Genomic DNA, 23,377 nt, shown 5'->3' on the forward strand with positions numbered 1-23,377 from the left:
AACTATTAATAAGCAGCAAATTAGGAGTTTATTGAGGCAAAAACAGATAATCATAGTTAATAGTGAATATGTGTTCCCCACACTAACCAAAAGCTGATTTATATTAATACACACAGTAAATAAACAATGTCCATATTAATGAATGTTCACACTACGGTGCGTTTCTTAACTCAACTGAGCATTTAGGAGATAAGTGAGCTGTTGCTATTCACTGAACAGCATTACTAGGAGAGAAACGGCAAACAAATGTATAGTTTCAAACTATATGCAAGTTTCGTGTGTATGGTTTGAGAACTATTTGTAAGTTATTTTGGTATGAATGTGTGCTTGGACAAAGAGTATTGGACGCTGTAGATCTGAATCAGACACAGCTTTACCTACAGTCTGGAGTGTGCGTAATAATACCGGCACTGTTATGAGTTCCAGAAGCTGGAGGTTTGTGTTAGACTGGTCCTGGTTGGCCACTACATGCTGGCGGCAGAGTAAATGAGAGAGCAAAACCACAGCTGTTAACCCCAACCAACCATCCACAGCAACCTAAACAGAAACTCCAGCACTGGAGTGGGTGAAGAAATACTTGCACTCTGAATATTTGGTAACACTTTATTTTAGGGTTCAGTTATTAACTATGAACTAGTTGCTTATGATCATGCATATTACTAGGATATTGTCTGTTTATGAGCACTTATAAAGCTCATATTAATGCCTTATTCTGCATGAGCTTATTCTACATCCCTTAATCCGACCCAATACCTAAACTTAAACGCTACAAAAACTACCTTACTAACTATTAATAAGCAGTAAATTAGGAGTTTATTGAGGCAAAAGTCGTAGTTAATAGTGGAAATGTGTTCCCCATACTAAAGTGTTACCAAATATTTGGACTCACAAACACATATGCATGCACACAAGACCCACTTTCTGTAAAACAAAATATAATCTAAATATTCAAGCAACAAAGAACTTAAAGCGGCACTATTATGTTTTTTTCTCCAATATTCCCTTTCATGCAGTGTGTAATATTAGCCTGGTCTTACCAGACTCTCCTACATTTCATTCGTACATAGTCTGGCCACTCTCCATTGACAAGCGTTTACTTCCGCGAAGGCGGGTTCTCTGTTGAAGTTTAAAACTATTGGATCTGCCATAACCAATCGCTATTGTTAGGTTGTGACGTATGTCATGCGCCCTTCACCTGTTTCTCACAAATCCGACAACATAAACAGTGTTGCCAGGTCTGCGGTTTTCCTTTAATTGGGCTACTTTAACACAGTTGCCACGGGCTGTTTTTCATGTCCGCAGGTTGAACTGACTACAATTATGTTATATTTAGCGCCGGAAATACTCTTTTTAGGAGGGAACCCTGGCAAAGAACATATATTTTACCCTCCGGAAGGCATTTTTTGTAGCCTGGATGCCAGCCGAACTTAGCCCCTCCCACAAATTGTTTAGGTCGGGCGGTTCGGTCTGGCTCCGGGAAAAAAAATGGCGTTTGGGCGGTAAAATGTGTTATTTTGGCAAGGTTGTCTGCTAAAATTCGCACTCATGGGTCTATATATCACATAATAGTCGCTTCAACCCGCGGACATAGAAAACAACCAGCAGGAAAAAATGCGGACTTGGCAACACAGCGCAGTTGAACTCTGTTGACATTTGACAACTAACGTTATGCGTCGCTCCGCTGCTCTGATTGGTTGTAGGTCTGTCCAATTGAGGTCTTTCTTGGTTCGGTTGAAACACGCCCCATAATCACAGCCCAATTGAGATGTTTCAGACTCATATTCTGACTAAAAATTGTTTTGGGCTAGTTTTGAGTTGCTATTGTTCAGGTTTTGTTGTGAAAACCTGGCAACCCTGAACATAAATGTGCGGGCCACCTCAGTAATAAAACCATAGGATAAAACCTAAAACTCGTGCATTCGGAGTGTGATTTATTCACGCCACGGTGGACAGGAGAGTTCTGTGATTGGGAACGTGCCGCTCACGTGGTCCGTAACATCATTGTATGCTGTAAATAAAATGTCATATGCTTGGTATGATAATAAATGCTGCTATAAATAACGGACCAATTCAAATGTTTATGTGCTTTTATTTTAATTTGTTTGAGCGGTGATGAAATATATTGCTCTTGTAAATACTTGCCAGCATTTTAAAGAAATACCTAAAAGTCTAAAAATGCATCCAAATAACAGCAAAGCCCAACCGTACGGTGCCCTGCAGTCAAAAATGATTATAAAAAATGAATTTTGAAGTGATATATTTTAGAAAACTCAGAGATGTGGATTCGGACAGCTATTACATCAACACACGACCTTGCGTTTGTCAAAAGCTGTAACGTTAGGTAACTCGGCCGGCGATTTTTACGAATAAGATAAATAATCTGCCAAATGGGGTGAGAAAAAAAATATTGTTTTTTGTTTGAATTAAGGTTTTTTTTCTCACCCCATTTTGCAGATTATTTATCTTATTTTAAGCAAAAACTCTCTTCATTTTGAGTATTTTTTCCCCCAAAACAAGACAATTACTTTTGCTTATCTAGTAAATACTTCTTGTTTTAAGAATTTTGAGATGTTTGGACTAGAAAAAAGAAAAGTAAGAAAAGCATTTTTTGCAGTGCAGAGCAGAGTGGACCAATCACAACAGCAGACTGGGCCATCTGACCAATCAGAGCAGAGTAGTTCACAGAAAGGCGGGATTTAGAGAGACTGATTCATCCGTCGAGTGGTTTGAGAACCGATGAACAATGTGGTGATGTGCAATGTATATTATGAGAAAATGAAAGTGTTTTTTGACCTTTGATGCATGTAAACCTGTTGTAGGAGACGTCAAAACACAATTAACAGCCTTTAAAATATCATAATGTCAACATGTCCTCCAACCAATACGCCTAGATAGGTCGTTTGTCACGTCCTTGAAATACGACCCATTGAAGCGTTTTCTAAAGTTGCGCCCCTATCGACAATATTTTAATGAATTAAATACGACGCACAGGAGCGTTCTCTAAAGTTGTGCTCCTATTGACATCAGGACACTTTCATTTTAAAGCATTTTCCCCTTTTATCTGCGTAATATTTCAGCTTTTGCATAGCTCAGCTGGTAAAGCATTGCACTACACAACACCAACATGTGATCATGCCATCGTGAGTTCATAATGTGCTCATGAAGTGTGTATGATCTATAAATCAATGGGTAGGTTTAGGGATGGGGAATATGACAATGAATATAATTCTAAATGGAAATATGACAAATGGTGGTAAAAAAAATTCACACACTGCATTAAACGAACATGCATTTAGATTGGTAACGACAGTCATTTCATGACGTCACGTAACACGACACGGTCTTTATTTTTAGAACGAGCGCATGACTTTAAAACGTTAATATAGGTCGTTATAAGGTGCTAGAAAAACGACCTGTCGTATTTTTTTGGAGGACAGGTTGCATAATTGGGTTGTGCATTTAACCCTAGTTCCCTGAACGAAGGAACATAATGCTTCAGTAGCCAAGAGTAAACCAGTCCCCGTTATAGACAAAGACGGTTATGTTTTGGCACAAATCGGAGAAATTACTGATTCAATAACTTTCTGTGACTGAAGACATGCCAAGGACTGAGGCTTACTCATAATTCATCATAAGTGTCATCCATAATTATTATTCACAGATATTAAGACTCTGTCTTAGCTAAATTATCTAAGACAGCTGGAGATGTGTCCTAACCTAGTTAGAGCCATTTTTGCAATTCTTGTTTTGCACACACTTTCCGAATGAGAAGGACGGTGTGGGGATGAAAGTGGAATCTGGGTCAATGTGATTCATAGTCGAATCCATCAGGTTATTTTTATCCAATACACTGAAACTAGATATTGTGGAGACAGAAATAATTAAGCTTTTTGATGGGCTACATAACCGTTCAGAGGATTATGACAAGAGCTTCAAAAACTAAAAACTCTTCACATAAAGCGCTGAAAACCTGCATTTTAATTTGTTTGACTTCAAACCATAGAACAGTCCTATTTATGATTTTTTTCCAGTTCATGTCCAAATCTGCAGTTATTTTTGGCCATCGTATGGAGACAGACTGAGCGTAATAAAGCAGTGACAGAGCAAGCGTTATCAGAGGCGAGGTATACTCGTATAAGAAGCATCAGAGACAAGTTTAGACACATCAGACAGAGGCAGGTCTCACTGTCACTCACTGCGTTTGAGGCTTTTGTGGTAGAAGCGTCAGAGACAGGTTTGGCTGAGTCAACATTTTGGAGACATTGCACAGGAAGGAATATGGTTGAAGCAAGTATTATCAAAATGATCAAGAAAGAGTTTTAAAGGTACAGTGAACTCAGTCCAAACCTGTGCGCAATCAGCAGTCCTGATACATCAGGAAATGAGCTTTTTCTACCAGTAAACTCGGAAAAGAGAGTCCTTGTGGCCTTAGAAATGTGAAATGTGTTAAACCTGACATGTAATAATAATGCTTTATGCTTATATATTAGAAAGTGTTAGCCTAAGTGACCGTACTACAACATGATTTGTGCTATATTTGGATCTGGGATAGTTTCTGAACAAAAATGCATCCAATCAAATCTAGGCCAATATAAAGGGTGTTTATTGTGCTTCATCTGGTTTTAAGAATTGCACACTTGGCTTTACTTGAAGATCTTGCAAACACATGCTTTTAGGTGAGAGTGCATCTTAATGTAGCATAAGGTAAAATGTGTGCCTTGAATGCAATGTAAATGGCAAGCATCTGCCAAATGTGTCAATCTAAAGGCTAGGATGCATTTGCAGAAAGCAATGGCTCAGGAGAGGTTTTGCAGCAAATCTTTAGAGATAATATCTTCAGCAAATAGAGATCCAGAGAGTTTGGTGTGTATTTTTTTTTAGTTCATTACCACAGACATACACTCTCTCGTTCAGAATCATCTGGATTCATCAACATGAAAATGAAGATAATAACCTTTTACTTATACACTGTAAAAAAAATTGTGTTGGTTTTTGTTGGTTTAAGTTAAAAAAGTAAGTAATCTGGTTGCCTTAAAATGTTGAGTTTATTGAAATTAAACATTTGAGTTCATACAATGAAGGAAATTTGTTTAATAAATAAAAACTCAAAATATTATTGTATCTGAACCACATAAAAAAGGTGATAAATCATGAAAATAGCACTATTTGGCTGCGTCATCACAAATAAAACACACAATTACCCAATATGCTCACAAAATCTTTTAATAATATTTTAATAAAGGTTGTCGAATCTCAAAAAAAAAATTCATTGTATTAACTCAAAATTTTAATTTCAATTAAAAATTAAGGCAACCAGGTAACTTTTTTACAAAATAATTTTTTACAGTGTATGCACCTGGTTTTCTAAGAACATGAGTATGAATCTATTGTCTGAAAGGGGTCCTATCCTTTAATGCCCCTTTGAAGTTTCTGATGTACCCAGACGGTGTACGTGAAGTTTTAGCTCAAAATACCCCACAGATGTGTCCCTTTAAATGCAAATGAACTGCTGCTCCCCACCTCCTTTCAGGAAGAGGGCGGAGCTTCAAGAGCTTGTGTTAGCAGCTCCGATTACCTCTCTCACACACACACACACACACACACACACACACACACAAAATGTCAGAATCTGTTCAGCCTTTTATGTTAGTCAATTGTAGGTTTAGTGATGTCACTAACTGGTTTTAGTCCCAATGGCTGATTTTTTTGTTGTTGTAGTTCTTAAAAAGAGATTTCTGTAAAAGTAAATTATGCCTTTGCTTTGAGCTTTGGGCGTCGTAACTTTGCAGATGTTGTTTCTGCTCAAACAGTGACACTACACACTCACTAAAGTTAATCTAGTCAAATCATAATTAACCACACCTTTAAGTTAACCTTAAGAAATTCAATATGTATTTTTTTTTTGATTATTAATAAAAATAATAATATTAAATTATGATGATGATGATGATGATGATGATGATGATAATGATGATAATAATTATTAAAAACAAAATTGGTGTTTTGTGGCTTTTGCACTTTTAAAAATAGTTTCAACTTAAAGGGTTAGTTCACCCAAAAATGAAATGTCTGTCATTAACTCCTCTCCCTAATGTCGCTCCACACCCGTAAGACCTCCGTTCATCTTCACACACAGTTTAAGATATTTTATATTTAGTCTGAGAGCGTATGCAAGTGTATGCACACTATACTGTCCATGTCCAGAAAGGGAATAAAAACATCATCACAGTAGTCCATATGAGACATCAGTGGGTTAATTAGAGTCTCTTGAAGCATCCAAAATACATTTGGGTCCAAAAATAACAAAAACTACGACTTTATTCAGCATTGGCTTCTCTTCCGCGTTTGTGTTCAATCCTCAAATAAAGATTCAAACGGTTATGAATCAGTGAATCGATTCATGATTCGGATCGCGTGTCAATCTGCTGAAATCACGAGACATTGGCGATCTGAATCATTGATCGATTCACTGATTCATAACAGTTTGAATCTTTATTTGAGGATTGAACACAAATGCGGAAGAGAAGCCAATGCTGAATAAAGTCGTAGTTTTTGTTATTTTTGGACCCAAATGTATTTTGGATGCTTCAAGAGACTCTAATTAACCCACTGATGTCTCATATGGACTACTGTGATGATGTTTTTATTCCCTTTCTGGACATGGACAGTATAGTGTGCATACACTTGCATACGCTCTCGGACTAAATATAAAATATCTTAAACTGTGTGTGAAGATGAACGGAGGTCTTACGGGTGTGGAGCGACATTAGGGCGAGGAGTTAATGGACATGGTTTCATTTTTGGGTGAACTAACCCTTTAAAAAGTAAGTGCATTTTTAATTGATAACTTGAATATTTGAGTTTTCCAAAGAAATTCTAATACTAAATTTTAAGTTGTAATAGCTAATTGCAACACACTTTTTTACAGTGTAAGATTCAGAAACATTCAGCAAAGTGAAACTGTCCTGGGTTGTGTTGCAAATGCCAAGGTAGGCTCACAATATTGTGAATTAATACTGCGCAAACCCATCAGTTGTTGTTTAGGATCATATCACTGCTCAGCCATTACTAAAAAGATCTAGTGATTGTTTTAGCTCAGTTACTGGAGGAGTTTATATGAAAGCTCCCTGCGGGTGTAACTGGTCACACTCGCATCGCTCCAAGCGGGATTCGAACCAGCGTCAATTGACATGTAAGGTGGGTGTGCACCGATGTAACCGGTCCTACTTGCTTTAAAGCAATCTATTGTATTAAGTGCTACATAAATAAACTTGACGTGACTTGACTTCGCTAGAGGGCTAAATTGCAGAGCTAAGGCAAACATTTTTAATTTTGGTGTGAACGCCTCAATTTTAGTGTATGCCACCTCAAGTTCATCACCTGTAAATGTTTATGAAGAAATGAAGATATTTTCTATGAAATCTCATGAACGCGTGTTGCATATCAATATTTTCGTAAATAACATGGTAAATTATGTTTTAATTATTTGACTGATCACATCTACATTTTTCAGTCAGCCAAATTGAATTTCTGTGAATTGATGCAATTTAATTAACAGAAAATCAATTCAGACAAATAAAAAATGTAGTCACTAGAAATATTTCAAATGGGACCAGATTTTTTTCCCACAGTGTACCGTTATTAGCCTTGAATGTGTAATTTGCATATTCAAAATATCTTCATTTGTGTTCCGAAGATGAACGAAGGTCTTACGGATGTGAAAAGACATTAATTAAATGTTTTGGGTGATCTAACCCTCTAAGAAAGCACACCAAACCAGAGGTGGACAGTAACTCAGCTCATTTACTTGAGTCCTGTACTTAAGTACTCTTTTTGAGTATCTGTACTTTACTGGAGTATTATTTTTTCTGGAAACTTATGACTTTAACTTCACTACATCTGAAAGATAAATATCGTACTTTTCCTCCACTACATTTCTATCAAGGTCCTCGAAGTCGAAAGTCGTTTCTGTCGCAGCTCTGAAAGACAGTGGATGATTTTTTTCTTCTTTAAAAGGTGTTTGGGTTTTTGCAGAAAGCCTTTCAGGAATCACTCTTGTAGAGTCTCGTGAAGCTCAATGATTTCACAGCATTTATTAAACACTGATTTATAGTTTAGAGCTAAATGGAAGAAGACGGATGTATTCACACAAACAAAGTTGATTCTGTCTTCAGTGAAGGTGAACAGTGTGAGAATATCAGATGTGTATCAGTGTATTGGATCCGTGCATTCGGCCTTAAAGTGACAGCAGCTTTATAAAGAGCTTTGTAACTTTTCTACAAGTATTTAAATGAGTTAAAGTTAGTCGTATGCTAGTGTGTCAGATGGAGCGTCACTGACGGGCTTAAACCATGATGGCATAATGTGCATTTATACAACTATAATAAAATAATGCATTGACATAAAAAAGGAAATTTACTTTTGATACTTAAGTACTTTTGAAAACAAATACTTCTGTACTTTTACTGCAGTAAAAATCTGTCTTTGCAATTTTCACTTGTAACGAAGTAATATTTGACCAGCAGTACTTTTACTTTTACTCAAGTAATGAAATTGTGTACTTTGTCCACCTCTGCACCAAACACACAAGCTCAGACACACATTATTTTACCAGTTGGGTTGCGCAGCCATGCGCTCCATGTATTCCTTGGCTACATCCAGCGCACCGGCCCGGTGTGGGTAAAGAAGGCAAAACATAGAAAGCAGGCCTAAGTTGTTCCCATAGACTTCGTTCCAGCGGGCACTAAACTCGGCAGGATTCCAAGGGGGCAGATATTCCTCTGGTCGCTCTAATATAGCCTCTCCAGCCTCCCGGATCTGACGGGCCAAGGCCTTGTGCGTCCCCACTGCGGCCCTCTGCAACTCCTCAACTTCTGCCCGGCCGAAATAAAGCATGGGGTGCGTTCCCTCGTAGTTCCCTCCCAGGAACGGGATGCCTCCACTGGGGTCCACTTCAGCCAGAGCTGGGGATGCCAGAGTCCACAGTGCACTTATAAAGAACACTGTTGGTGCACCACGGGTGTAAGTTCTCATTCTGGCATCAGAGAGTGAGAGACCACATCCCTTTGCTCCCTCTCAGCTGAGGAGACAGAAAGAGAGAGACGTTATTTTCCCTGCGTTACACTGAATGCCTGCAGTAATTAGACCCAGCTGTAAGGCTGATCTCTCTGGGTCTCTGCACTTTTTTGAAACTGAGCTGAAAGTTCACTACACTGTTGTTGTTTTTTCTAACAGGCTCAAGGAAACCCCGCATGCCTGAGAGCTCCCAACATTCAGCACTCAAAAACTTTAAAGGTCAACATGTCTGTATGATAATGAAATAGTGTTTGAGTAGAGTCAGAGCAAATTCTGCTTTCCAGAACACTCCTGCCATTCATTAGTCTGTCAAATCTCACACTATTCAATCGATGATGTTGGTTTAGTTGAAATGCTCAAACGAAGGACTTGAGAAATGACTGCTTATCATGGTCCTATATATACACTCACCTAAAGGATTATTAGGAACACCATACTAATCCTGTGTTTGACCCCCTTTCTCCTTCAGAACTGCCTTAATTCTACGTGGCATTGATTCAACAAGCCGCTGAAAGCATTCTTTAGAAATGTTGGCCCATATTGATCGGAGAGCATCTTGCAGTTGATGGAGATTTGTGGGATGCACATCCAGGGCACGAAGCTCCCGTTCCACATCCCAAAGATGCTCTATTGGGTTGAGATCTGGTGACTGTGGCGGCCATTTTAGTACAGTCAACTCATTGTCATGTTCAAGAAACCAATTTGAAATGATTCGAGCTTTGTGACATGGTGCATTATCCTGCTGGAAGTAGCCATAAGAGGATGGGTACATGGTGGTCATAAAGGGATGGACAGGGTCAGAAACAATGCTCAGGTAGGCCGTGGCATTTAAACGATGCCCAATTGGCACTAAGGGGCCTAAAGTGTGCCAAGAAAACATCCCCCACACCATTACACCACCACCACCAGCCTGCACAGTGGTAACAAGGCATGATGGATCCATGATCTCATTCTGTTTACGCCAAATTCTGACTCTACCATCTGAATGTCTCAACAGAAATCGAGACTCATCAGACCAGGCCACAGTTTTCCAGTCTTCAACTGTCCATTTTTGGTGAGCTTGTGCAAATTGTCGCCTCTTTTTCCTATTTGTAGTGGAGATGAGTGGTACCCGGTGGGGTCTTCTGCTGTTGTAGCCCATCCGCCTCAAGGTTGTGTGTGTTGTGGCTTCACAAATGCTTTGCTGCATACCTCGGTTGTAACGAGTGGTTATTTCAGTCAAAGTTGCTCTTCTATCAACTTGAATCAGTCGGCCCAAAAGACTTCAGCAGATTTAGCTAAACTAACTAGATTTTGACATAACTCTACACTTCAGATTCTCCAATCAAATGCTCTCTAGAATCTAAAGCCCTGCCCCCAAATAGACTCTGAATCTGTGGATAAAATTAGTCACTTGCTCGCACATTTACTGCTTTCTACATGGTGAATGGCACAGTGTGCACTATATAGGGGATAGGGAACGATCAGACAGTGCACTATATAGGGGATAGGGAACGATCAGACAGTACACTATATAGGGGATAGGGAACAATCATACAGTGCTCTATATAGGGGATAGGGAACGATCAGACAGTGTACTATATAGGGGATAGGGAACGATCAGACAGTGCACTATATAGGGGATAGGGAACAATCATACAGTGCTCTATATAGGGGATAGGGAACGATCAGACAGTGTACTATATAGGGGATAGGGAACGATCAGACAGTGCACTATATAGGGGATAGGGAACGATCAGACAGTGCACTATATAGGGGATAGGGAACGATCAGACAGTGCACTATATAGGGGATAGGGAACGATCAGACAGTGCACTATATAGGGGATAGGGAACGATCAGACAGTGCTCTATATAGGGGATAGGGAACGATCAGACAGTGTACTATATAGGGGATAGGGAACGATCAGACAGTGCACTATATAGGGGATAGGGAACGATTAGACAGTGCACTATATAGGGGATAGGGAACGATCAGACAGTGCTCTATATAGGGGATAGGGAACGATCAGACAGCGCTCTATATAGGGGATAGGGAATGATCAGATAGTGCACTATATAGGGGATAGGGAACGATCAGACAGTGCACTATATAGGGGATAGGGAACGATCAGACAGTGCACTATATAGGGGATAGGGAACGATCAGACAGTGCACTATATACGGGATAGGGAACGATCAGACAGTGCACTATATAGGGGATAGGGAATGATCAGACAGTGCTCTATATAGGGGATAGGGAACGATCAGACAGTACACTATATAGGGGATAGGGAACAATCAGACAGTGCTCTATATAGGGGATAGGGAACGATCAGACAGTGTACTATATAGGGGATAGGGAACGATCAGACAGTGCACTATATAGGGGATAGGGAACGATCAGACAGTGCTCCATATAGGGGATAGGGAACGATCAGACAGTGTACTATATAGGGGATAGGGAACGATCAGACATTGCACTATATAGGGGATAGGGAATGATCAGATAGTGCACTATATAGGGGATAGGGAACGATCAGACAGTGCACTATATAGGGGATAGGGAACGATCAGACAGTGCACTATATAGGGGATAGGGAACGATCAGACAGTGCACTATATACGGGATAGGGAACGATCAGACAGTGCACTATATAGGGGATAGGGAATGATCAGACAGTGCTCTATATAGGGGATAGGGAACGATCAGACAGTACACTATATAGGGGATAGGGAACAATCAGACAGTGCTCTATATAGGGGATAGGGAACGATCAGACAGTGTACTATATAGGGGATAGGGAACGATCAGACAGTGCACTATATAGGGGATAGGGAACGATCAGACAGTGCTCCATATAGGGGATAGGGAACGATCAGACAGTGTACTATATAGGGGATAGGGAACGATCAGACATTGCACTATATAGGGGATAGGGAACGATCAGACAGTGCACTATATAGGGGATAGGGAACGATCAGACAGTGCTCTATATAGGGGATAGGGAACGATCAGACAGCGCTCTATATAGGGGATAGGGAATGATCAGATAGTGCACTATATAGGGGATAGGGAACGATCAGACAGTGCTCTATATAGGGGATAGGGAATGATCAGACAGTGCACTATATAGGGGATAGGGAATGATCAGATAGTGCTCTATATAGGGGATAGGGAACGATCAGACAGTGCTCTATATAGGGGATAGGGAACGATCAGACAGTGCTCTATATAGGGGATAGGGAACGATCAGACAGTGCTCTATATAGGGGATAGGGAACGATCAGACAGTGCTCTATATAGGGGATAGGGGACGATCAGACAGTGCTCTATATAGGGGATAGGGAACGATCAGACAGTGCACTATATAGGGGATAGGGAACGATCAGACAGTGCACTATATAGGGGATAGGGAACGATCAGACAGTGCACTATATAGGGGATAGGGAACGATCAGACAGTGCACTATATAGGGGATAGGGAACGATTAGACAGTGCACTATATAGGGGATAGGGAACGATCAGACAGTGCTCTATATAGGGGATAGGGAACGATCAGACAGTGCACTATATAGGGGATAGGGAACGATCAGACAGTGCACTATATAGGGGATAGGGAACGATCAGACAGTGCTCTATATAGGGGATAGGGAATGATCAGACAGTGCACTATATAGGGGATAGGGAATGATCAGACAGTGTACTATATAGGGGATAGGGAATGATCAGACAGTGTACTATATAGGGGATAGGGAACGATCAGACAGTGCTCTATATAGGGGATAGGGAACGATCAGACAGTGCACTATATAGGGGATAGGGAACGATCAGACAGTGCACTATATAGGGGTAGGGAACGATCAGACAGTGCTCTATATAGGGGATAGGGAATGATCAGACAGTGCACTATATAGGGGATAGGGATTGAGTCGGACTGTGTAAATATTCTTTTCATTGAGGTGAATGAAGTCTGGTTTCACGTTAGTGTCAGTGAACCACTGCAGCTCCGGTCCAGAGACATGATAGCACAGAGAATGTATCGGACCCGTTTGAATTCTGCAAGGAATGATATTTTAAAGTGATATGGAGGAGATTAGGAAGAGAAACGGTTAGAGATTAGGAGGAAACTGTGGCTTTACCGAGCTCATTTCACAGGCCTTTGTTTTCATAGCTATACAGATATCATGATGTATCCTTATAGGATTGTCTAGCAATATATTGATTATCGCAGAATTGCTGTATCGTGATATTTTTGGTATCATGAGCCATGTATTGTGTATCGTTTTGTAAAGTACCCTGTGATTCCCACCCCTAGTCTCCCAGACAGCAACATAGTGTCGGCCCAGATCCGGCCCACATCTGGTATGCGTTGAATCCACATGTACCAGATCTGGGCAGACACTATTTGCTGTCTTACACAATGTGTAAGATTCATAAACATCTGCCAACCACAAAGCTTATTTTCTGCAATAATCCAAAAGCCAACGGAAAAAATCTGTTGGAACTTGGGACTGTGCACATTGTAATGTTTAACATGATTATGACGCCATTTTCCTGTACTTCCAGATGAATTAGTCTTATGCTTTTTATAATGCAAGTTATTGGTTCCAAAAAATAAATCATTTGTTAGCCTAGAATTTAGTTGTATGGGAATGCAAACCAATAGCTTTCTCCAGGAATCACAGACCTTGTTAGCTTGGACAAACAAAGCCACAGTGTTTACACTTTTGAGGAAGTCAACCTACGAATGGCTTGCCTAAAGCTGACTTGGCATACCAGCGAAGAACGGGGAAAGCAAATTAACGTTCATGAAAGTGAGATGGATTAGCAGGACCTTTAGTCCCAGAGAATGCTTATTATTGATTTGTTTTGATCTGCTTTAAAGCCTGTTGTGCCTGAGAACATTGAGAACTCGCTAATATTCAGCGAACCACAACTGTGTCTTTCCATCAGCCGGAATGTGAGCTCTCTGTTCCTCCTCCAGACTGACTAACACGCCGTTGGTCAAATGGAAAATTAGCTGGTCCAGTTTTATGGGGTGTCTAGACATGTGTCCAGCGCAGCCGGTATCTATTACCCATAGAAATACACACACACACACACACACACACACACACACACACACACACACACACACACACACACACACACACACACACACACACACACACACACACAAAATCAGCCTTCACTCCAAATATTATACTCCCATCCTGTTGCTCAACATATGAGTGATCTATGCACAACTTCTGTAGCATCAAGAATGCATAATTTCCTTCCAGTTAGCACTTCGCTCATTGGGTTCCAGATAAATCTCTGCGAAAGCAAGGTGAAACCACAAAGGACAAGTCACAGCAGTGGCCCTTGACCCCACTGCATTCCTGCTAAACACATGGTCAAACAACTAATGCTTGCATAAGCTGTGTGTGAAGGATCTGAGCACACACACACACACACACACACACACACACTCAAAGATGTACAGGATTGTTTCAATCCAGCTGGACTCTTAAATATAAACATACATTTGTAATGGACTATAAAGCGATGATATCGAAAAACACGATATCAGATATAGATTGTGTGTTCTACAGATAATCTAAATTGTTGTTTTTTCATAAAAAATAATAACATCTCCAATAATAAGTCACACTGACTAAAGCTCTATGAAAACATAAACTAAATTTAAATAAAGCAGTTTAGCCAATGTATAAATCGTATATTAATCTACCGATAACAAAAAAAACTATATATTTTAACTTTTTTGACTTCGTGTGGGGGTTCACTAGCCTGTTCACTGGCGGGTTCTCAGGTTTTCAGAGAAGGCTACAACACATCAAAACTTCTACCAAACCGAACGGAAAGTCATTATGAGCTCCGTTACCTCTCAGATCCACTCGCGCTATCTTAACCTTCCCCAAAAGCGCCGAAGTCATGGGTCTCATGCCTGATGGAAAGCATCCGCTGGCCTGAAAGTGTTCGTCTTCAGAACCGCGATCAGCTGCGCAGAGAGAAAGAAGAGAAACCAAACCAGCGTCACATCTGCGGGAGGAGGAGGAGGTGCGGTGTGTGGAGGAGAGAGAGGGAGGGAGGGGAGATATACGAGATATAATCATATCTCTCTCTCTCTCTCTCTCTCTCTCTCTCTCTCTCTCTCTCTCTCTCTCTCTAGTAAACAATCGTATTTATAAATAACTGTAAGCAGTTATTGTTGCAAACAAAATAAAATACAATGTTTAATATAGTGGAAACAGATACACATTTAAAGAGGTCATGGTCTCAGGAATCACATTATCCTTGAGCTTTTGACACAAGAGCTCATCATACTATAATAATATGGAGTTTCAGAACCACTTTATCATCATAGCTCTGACCCCGCCCCCTTCATTGTCACAAATCTGGCCCCCACCCACTTCCTCACATATATGGCCCCGCCCACTTCATAATCACAATTATGGCCCCGCCCACTTATAACAACGCTGGCCCCGCCTACTTCGTCGGCACAAACCTGGCTCCACCCACTTCATCATCTTCACAGCTCTGGCTCCGCCCACTGGAGTGTTAGTGAGATGACGAGGAGAGACGAGCGACTACAGATAACATTCCCTTCCAAAGGATCCTAATGCTAGGAATGAGCTGATTTATCTTCATCAGTGTGAGTGTCTCAGTTGAGCGTTATTAATGTGTATTTGCTACATTTCACTGTGGATTCTTTGAGTAATCAGTCGCAATTTCGGCATCTAGTGACTCTTTCGATATGGACTCGACAGTAACGCCACAACATGTGAGTAACCGTGTTTAACTCTAATGCCTGATCTGAGATCAGTGGTTTCTGATATGTAATGATTCATGTACAGTCAGATGTTCTGTGTCTGTGTCAGTAAATCAAACCAGAGACTAAACGCTCAACTTCACATTGTTTCTCTCAGTAGATGAAAATAATCTGTTATTTAAACTGTGATTAAATGAAATATAGAAAGAGATCAAAGAACAATCGCTGGAGCTGTCAATCAAACAGAGCGAGTTTATCAGAGGCTGAGTTCTGGACTCGTGACAAAACTCCCGTAATAAGTTAGTTAGTTATGATGAAAGATAAAGAAAGTAATAATTAATAATCTAGTAATGAATTACTTTTTTTACCCATAACTGATTATAGGAGTAGGTCAGTGGAGTAGTTGACATGAAATGCTGAGAATATGAACTTTGAATTGTGGTATGACCTTCTGTAGACCAACTAAACATCAGTTTTAAAGATCATGTCATTTTAATACTAAAAAATACGGCATGGACTAGTTATACTTAAATTGGTCACATGACCATTTAAAATAAACTAGGCAAAATACTAAAAAAGGACATAAGACCTTACCTTTTATATATTGTTTTTGTAAATGTGAACCCACAATCTTGACGGTGATATTATAATGAAATGTATTTCTTTGCAGGCTGTGCATCTACCATCCAGTTATAAAATAAAGCATTTATTAAATATGCACTGGCATTCAGGAGAGACGACAACACATGGACACCTCTTACACAATGTTCTTTTTTTATTGGATCTGCACATATGAACACTTTCCCTGCACTCAATAAACAAGCACTAGTGCTACTCACGACATACAGCAGAAGAGACTTTTGTTGTTTTTTAATTTGAGAAAAGTAGTTCATGCTTATGATGAGGATTTCCACACTCCTGAACCCGTGACGAAGCTGCCACTCAGTTTTGGGCATCTCTGTTAAACCTTCTAACCTCTTAAACTACGAGGACCCTGTACAGGGACGGGAATGGCATCGTCATGAATATACTTTCCATGTTAAATGTCAGGAGGAGCTCTGACCTCATATGTGGCCCCATTTGAAAGCTCAGAGTCTCTACATTCTGGAGATATGCATCACTTTGGCATTTGTTTTAGACAAAGTAATGTATTTACACTAAATTACTCTGGTGCCATTTCCGCCTGGATTTGGCCGACCCAAATTGAAAAGCCTCCCATACACACATACAGTGGTCTAGGTTCAAAATGTTGTTGTCATTTTACAGGAAACCCTTTAAAGTTACATAAAACACTGCTAAAAGTCATAAACATGTAAGTATATGTTGTCCAAGCTGTTATAAACCCCCAAAAAATGAGGCGCCTTTTGATTTTTTTAATATAAATTCATTTTTGAAAGTGTGTAACTCAGGCCCTGTGTGCTCTAGGACCCTGCAGACAGTTTGGGCTGCTTCCAGCATATATAATTAATTTAATGACACTGGGATATTGTATTTTATTGTATACCAGCAGCCATATCACCCTGTAGCCCAAGACTGGTTTCTCACTGAAGCTAAACAGGGCTGAGCCTGGTCAGTACCTGGATGGGAGACCAACTGGGAAAACCAGGAGCTGCTGGTAGAGGTGTTAGTGAGGCCAGCAGGGGGCGCTCTCCCTGTGGTCTGTGTGGGTCCTAACGCCCCAGTATAGTGATGGGGACACTATACTGACAAAGAGCACTGTCTTTCGGATGAGACGTTAAACCGAGGTCCCGACTCTCTGTGGTCGTTAAAGATCCCAGGATGTCCTTCGATAGAGTAGGGATGTAGCCCCGGCATCCTGGCCAAATTTGTCCTTTCAGACTCATTTGAATAAATCTTGCACATCATGACACAGACAAACTTCTTTTTTCCACTATTTTCTGGAGTTTAGTGGAAGCAGCCCAAAGTGTCTGCAGGGTCCTAGAGCACACAGGGCCTGAGTTACACACTTTCAAAAATTAATTTATGCAAAAAAAATCAAAAAGCCCCTACTTTTGGGGGGTTATTACAGCTTAGACAACATATACTTACATGTTTAAGACTTTTAGCAGTGTTTTATGTAACTTTAAAGGGTTTCCTGTAAAATGACACCAACATTTTGAACTTACACCACTGTATGTGTGTATGGGAGGCTTTTCAATTTGGGTCGGCCAAATCCAGGCGGAAATCCCCAAAAATGGCCCTGGAGTTTAAGTAGTTTTAACACTGTACTGCTTTTATGCAGAATCCATTAGGGCCGACCACTGCAGAAAACCTCATCAGAGCACTCTGAAAAAAACATCAATTCCACTTACATTGCATTAAACAAATCATGAAAGCTCAGGGCCAGCACACACATGGAACAAATCACAGGGTTTAGGTGAGAGATGTGCCCTGACACATTAAATCACTAAAGGGCTGGGTAAAGCTTGGCACCATTCAACATTGGTCCTGCGCATGACAAAAACAGACTGTGTACACTCACTATCACCCAACGGCACAATATATTTTACACAATGTTACGATAACATTACATACACCGAAAAAATATTCCCCCCTCTTCATTCAATAACAATGAAGACCTGAAACAAAGGCAATTACAAGGAATATTTCACCACTATCTTCACTCACCCTGTTCCAAACTTCTGATCGCTTAGTGCGAGGAACTACGGAAGAGGATTAGGGCCACGCAATAGTAAAAAAGTAAAACCATCTCGTGATTAAATTCAGTATAATGTGCAAATAAAGTTGTGTTTAGAGAAAAAAAACTTACATTTCAAGAAAAAAGTTGAAATAAAATGTTGAGAATAAACATTAAATTTAGAATAAAGTTGCGTCTTGAAAAAAGCTCCTTAAATTTAGGAAAAAGTCTAAATAAAATGTTGAGAATAAACATACAATGTTGAGAATAAAGTTGTGTCGAGAAAAAAAAATTGAGAAGAAAAATCCTTAAATTTCAAGCAAAAAAAGTTTAAATAAAACAACTTTATTCTAAAGATTTTATGATTTTATTCTCATTTTATTTTTAAATTTGTTTATTTTTCAAAATACATCTATTCTCTACATTTTATTTCAATAAAAGTTTTTTCTCAAAACAATTTAATTCTCAAAATGTAATTTTTATTAGCAACATTTTATTTTGACTTTTTTCCCCTTTATTATTTTATTCTCAATTTATTGCGACTATTTTTCCTCAAAATTGTACGTTTCTTCTCGAAACACGACTTCAATTTCAAAACGTAACGAGTTTATTCTCAACATTTTAATTTCCGACTTTTTTCTCAACATTTTTTGAGTTTAATCTGGCATTATAATGACATTATTCTCGAGATGGTTTAATTGTTTGGCCCTAATCCTCTTCCGTAGAGGAACAGATAAAAACACGTCGGTATTCATTGATTAACTTTCCCTTCAGTGATCGTAAACTCGACTGCAGTCCGTGAGTTGAACAAATCCGTCTGATGAACTGGATGAGCTAGCTCCTTGAGAAGAACCACCACAAAAAAAAAAAACAGTTCATTCACTGATCCGGTCTTGAGTTCAGCTCTCGCAATCAATGAACCGACTGCAATGATCTCAGTGGAGAGAAAAGGATCAGTTGAAATGTTCTTCTTGAGGCATATGGACTCGTTTTACTGTGCTTTTTATATTAAAACGGTTAGTTCAGCCAAAAAATGAAATGTCTGTCTTTAACTCCTCTCCCTAATGTCGTCCCACACCCGTAAGACCTCCGTTCATCTTCACACACAGTTTAAGATATTTTATATTTAGTCCGAGAGCGTCTGCAAGTGTATGCACACTATACTGTCCATGTCCAGAAAGGGAATAAAAACATCATCACAGTAGTCCATATGAGACATCAGTGGGTTAATTAGAGTCTCTTGAAGCATCCAAAATACATTTGGGTCCAAAAATAACAAAAACTACGACTTTATTCAGCATTGTCTTCTCTTCCGGGTTTGTGGTCAATCCTCAAATAAAGATTCAAACGGTTATGAATCATCAAATTGATTCATGATTCGGATCCCGTGTCAAACTGCTGAAATCACGTGACATTGGCGATCTGAATCATTGATCGATTCACTGAATCATAACCGTTTGAATGGACATGGACAGCGTGCGTCTCCTCAGACTATAAAGAAGCTCGGACGGACCAGATAACACGTCAGCAGCTGAAAACAGACCCAGAAGAGAAGCCAATGCTGAATAAAGTCGTAGTTTTTGTTATTTTTGGACCCAAATGTATTTTGGATGCTTCAAGAGACTCTAATTAACCCACTGATGTCTCATATGGACTACTGTGATGATGTTTTTATTCCCTTTCTGGACATGGACAGTATAGTGTGCATACACTCGCATACGCTCTCGGACTAAATATAAAATATCTTAAACTGTGTGTGAAGATGGACGAAGGTCTGACGGGTGTGGAGCGAACCCTTTAACCTTGACATATGTGGTCTTCGTATGGAAAAGAGCTGCGTGACGACTCTTCATCTTCCAATAACCTTATTTACTCACCATAATCTTTTTGTTGAACTATTCCTTTAATGCATTTTTGTAGTTTGGAAGTATGGCATTCATTTTCTCATTTGCAGAACACATATCTGAACCAAATACAGAATGTAGTCTACACCACTCTCAAAACATCAACCAATCACAAAAGGAGCGAAGAACTCATGGCTGTTTCTTGATTACATGAATATTCAATATAATTTGTGCTTGTTTTCCTCCAGAAAGCATTTACATCAGCTGCAGGAACACATCCTGAGGTAACATTCCCTTCATAAAAAACGACAGAATAAAACCAAACCTGTTTTTTTTCTTCTTTACGCCATTAAAAGCAGTTTAATGGTAGAGAACGCACAACGCTGGATGAGACACGACACATTGTGACTTCCTCCTACATCCAATGATCAACGTACGGATATTCAGCATCTATACGGACACAACGTCATACTGTGTGGCGGATTGAGGAAGGGTGTGAAGATACACAGACCGGGCTCTGGGCGTTACGCTCACACTGATTGGACAAATGGATGGTCTAGCTCTGTGGTGAAGCTTGAGAACGCAACGGTGAAACAATCTCCTGGTCAATGAGGACAGACGTGAGGGTTCAGGACAAGTTCTCCGGCCATTTCAGCAGCGAGTCTGGAGGTCTGGGGTAATAACCGCTCGTGACGGGCTTATCCGATGAGAATCTCTGGAACTTAAAGTCTAGAGGAAGATCTGGAAGAGAGATAAAATGGGGGATTTAAAGAGGGTGGCAAAGAAATATTCCCCTTGAATGTCACTGTAATGGCAAAAAAATGAACTCTGTCCCTTTACTGAATAAGAGACAAACATTAGCCAATTATAATTATAAAGGTTTATTTCTTGCAAGAAAGAGCCACAGTGAACACGGTCATCAGAGCCAGCATCGAGTGTGAACTGAAGACATCACAGAAGCCACAATCTCTTACACCCCAGTGTCAAAACAATCCCTCTCAGTAGCTTTCCACACATAGGGGTGCTTCCCAATTCTTATTTGTTCATCCTCGTTTCCTTTCCTCGCGTCTTAGCTCCGGCCCTTCAGGACGCGAGGACGGAGGAATTAAATCAAGTGAAATGATATACCCTCACTCCCTTTAAAGGGTTAGTTCACCCAAAAATGAAAATTATTTAATTAATTCCTCACCATCATGTCATTGGACACCCGTAAGACCTTCGTTTATCTTCAGAACACAAATGAAGATATTTTAGTGTAAAGCTGAGAAAGGCTTCAGAAAGGCCTCCGTTGGCATTCAGTACATTCCCACTCACAAGACCCATAAAGGCACTAAACACATCGACACAAAGCCCATCTCACTACAGCGGCTGGACAATCATTTTACAATGCGACGAAAATAGTTATTGTGCGCAAAAAATCTAAATAACGATTTAATCCACCAAGTTATTGACGTGAACTCGACGCATGAGCAAGAATATGACAACTCTACAAGTATAGGAGCGCCGCTATCGCCTGAGCTCACGTCTGAGACCTACACAGAAGACAATATCTTGGCGGATAAAGTCATTGTTTTGATTTTTTTGCGCACAAAAACTATTCTCGTCACTTTGTTAAATGATTGTCCAGCCGCTGTAGTGAGATGGGCTTGGTATCGATGTGTTTAGTGCCTTTATGGGTCTTGTGAGTGGGAATCCTCCATCCTCATTCCTCCATCCTCACAATATATATATATATATATTAGTAAAGGCCAAAAGTTTAGACACATTTCTATTTGTAATGTTTTTGAACGAAGTTTCTTCTGCTCATCAAGCCTGCATTTATTTGATCAAAAATACAGAAAATTATTTGCATTACATTTACTTCACCAGGAGAGGTTGCTGCAATTTCTATCCGAATGAAGCTTCGAGTAATGAACCATTTTCGACACTATTGTATCAGAAAGCAATAATGCTTCGAAACGCTTCATTTGGCCATCACTAGTCAAGTGCAGAAATGAACAATTTATTTATTTAAAAAAACAAATACAAAACAAAACCTACGAGGGGGCAACATAAACTAGAAATAACAAAACACAACTCAAAGGAATCACGGGGAAAACATAGACATAACAACGACCCGACAAACACAAGGAGCTTATAAAGGGGATAAATTAAGCAGGGACTGAGGGAACACAGAGGGGACAAATTAACCAATAAGGGGGAGGGATCAGACAATGACAGGAGCACATGCCCAAAATAACACAACCCACACATGTGCACACAAGACAGGACAGGCACGTGATGAAGAAAACTTAGACCTGGTTCCACAGAGAGGGCTTAGATTAAACCAGAATTAGGCCTTAGTTCAATTAAAGCATTTAAGCAGCTTTTATAAATATGCACTAGAAAAAAAAAACAACGGCACTGACATGTTTTAAGATATGCTTTCAGTTTAAACCGCTCAAACACGCATTAAATCTGGGACTAGATTAAACCTCGTCTGTGAAACCAGGCGTTAAAAGATTAAAATATCCCACTTTATGCCAGATAAGAGCACACTTCAAAGATGAAATATAATTAAGAACTATTAATATTATTTAATAGCAATCTTTCAGGAATATGTGCTTGAAGCTAAACTGGTTAAATGATATATAAATCAGATGATAATCCAATAATCTGACCAGTCAATAACAAATTAATTCCTCACGGGTCAAAATGACCCAAAGCCCTTTTTTGGTCCAGAAAGCTCATCATATATGTATTATAAATTTTTTCAATGCAATTTATTTGATTTACCTTTAAATTACTAAATGTAATCAATAAATAATATAATTTAAGCACATTAAGCAGCATCTTATGCATAACCCTGATAATTCAGCTCAAAATATCTCACATCGGGTGTGAAAATAATAATAATATAGGGTGATATTTGATGACTCCAGATGTCCTTATAGCTCTATATGGAGCGGGTGAGCTGTTCCACTGGGTCCTAAAGTCAGATTCTCTTCCGTATGCACTCAGATACACATTTAGACATTATTAAAGCTTTTTTTTTCAGCATTTTTAGGTTTTTCTATGTGTACTGAA

General features: G+C 39.6%; 2 protein-coding genes and 1 pseudogene across 2 annotated transcripts in view; 1 reads left to right on the forward strand and 2 right to left on the reverse strand.

Annotated features, from left to right (window-relative positions):
• The window catches only part of dse (dermatan sulfate epimerase), a 37,771-nt gene extending 22,673 nt beyond the window's left edge, over positions 1 to 15,098 (reverse strand). Inside the window, exons 1-2 of the mRNA XM_067416718.1 lie at positions 14,942 to 15,098; positions 8,612 to 9,079 (exon numbers count right to left, since the gene is read on the reverse strand). Coding sequence (XP_067272819.1) covers positions 8,612 to 9,033 — 422 coding nt within the window. The 5' untranslated portion in view covers positions 9,034 to 9,079; positions 14,942 to 15,098. The remainder of the gene's footprint in view (positions 1 to 8,611; positions 9,080 to 14,941) is intronic.
• A 2,233-nt stretch (positions 15,099 to 17,331) lies between these two features.
• On the forward strand, positions 17,332 to 17,447 carry LOC137042115 (5S ribosomal RNA; annotated as a pseudogene).
• A 2,749-nt stretch (positions 17,448 to 20,196) lies between these two features.
• nt5dc1 (5'-nucleotidase domain containing 1) overlaps positions 20,197 to 23,377 on the reverse strand; it is a 68,563-nt gene continuing 65,382 nt past the window's right edge. The window contains exon 12 of the mRNA XM_067418437.1: positions 20,197 to 21,052. Coding sequence (XP_067274538.1) covers positions 20,940 to 21,052 — 113 coding nt within the window. The 3' untranslated portion in view covers positions 20,197 to 20,939. The remainder of the gene's footprint in view (positions 21,053 to 23,377) is intronic.

This window comes from Pseudorasbora parva, chromosome 15 (assembly GCF_024679245.1).
Source record: "Pseudorasbora parva isolate DD20220531a chromosome 15, ASM2467924v1, whole genome shotgun sequence".
Taxonomy (NCBI): Eukaryota; Metazoa; Chordata; class Actinopteri; order Cypriniformes; family Gobionidae; genus Pseudorasbora; species Pseudorasbora parva.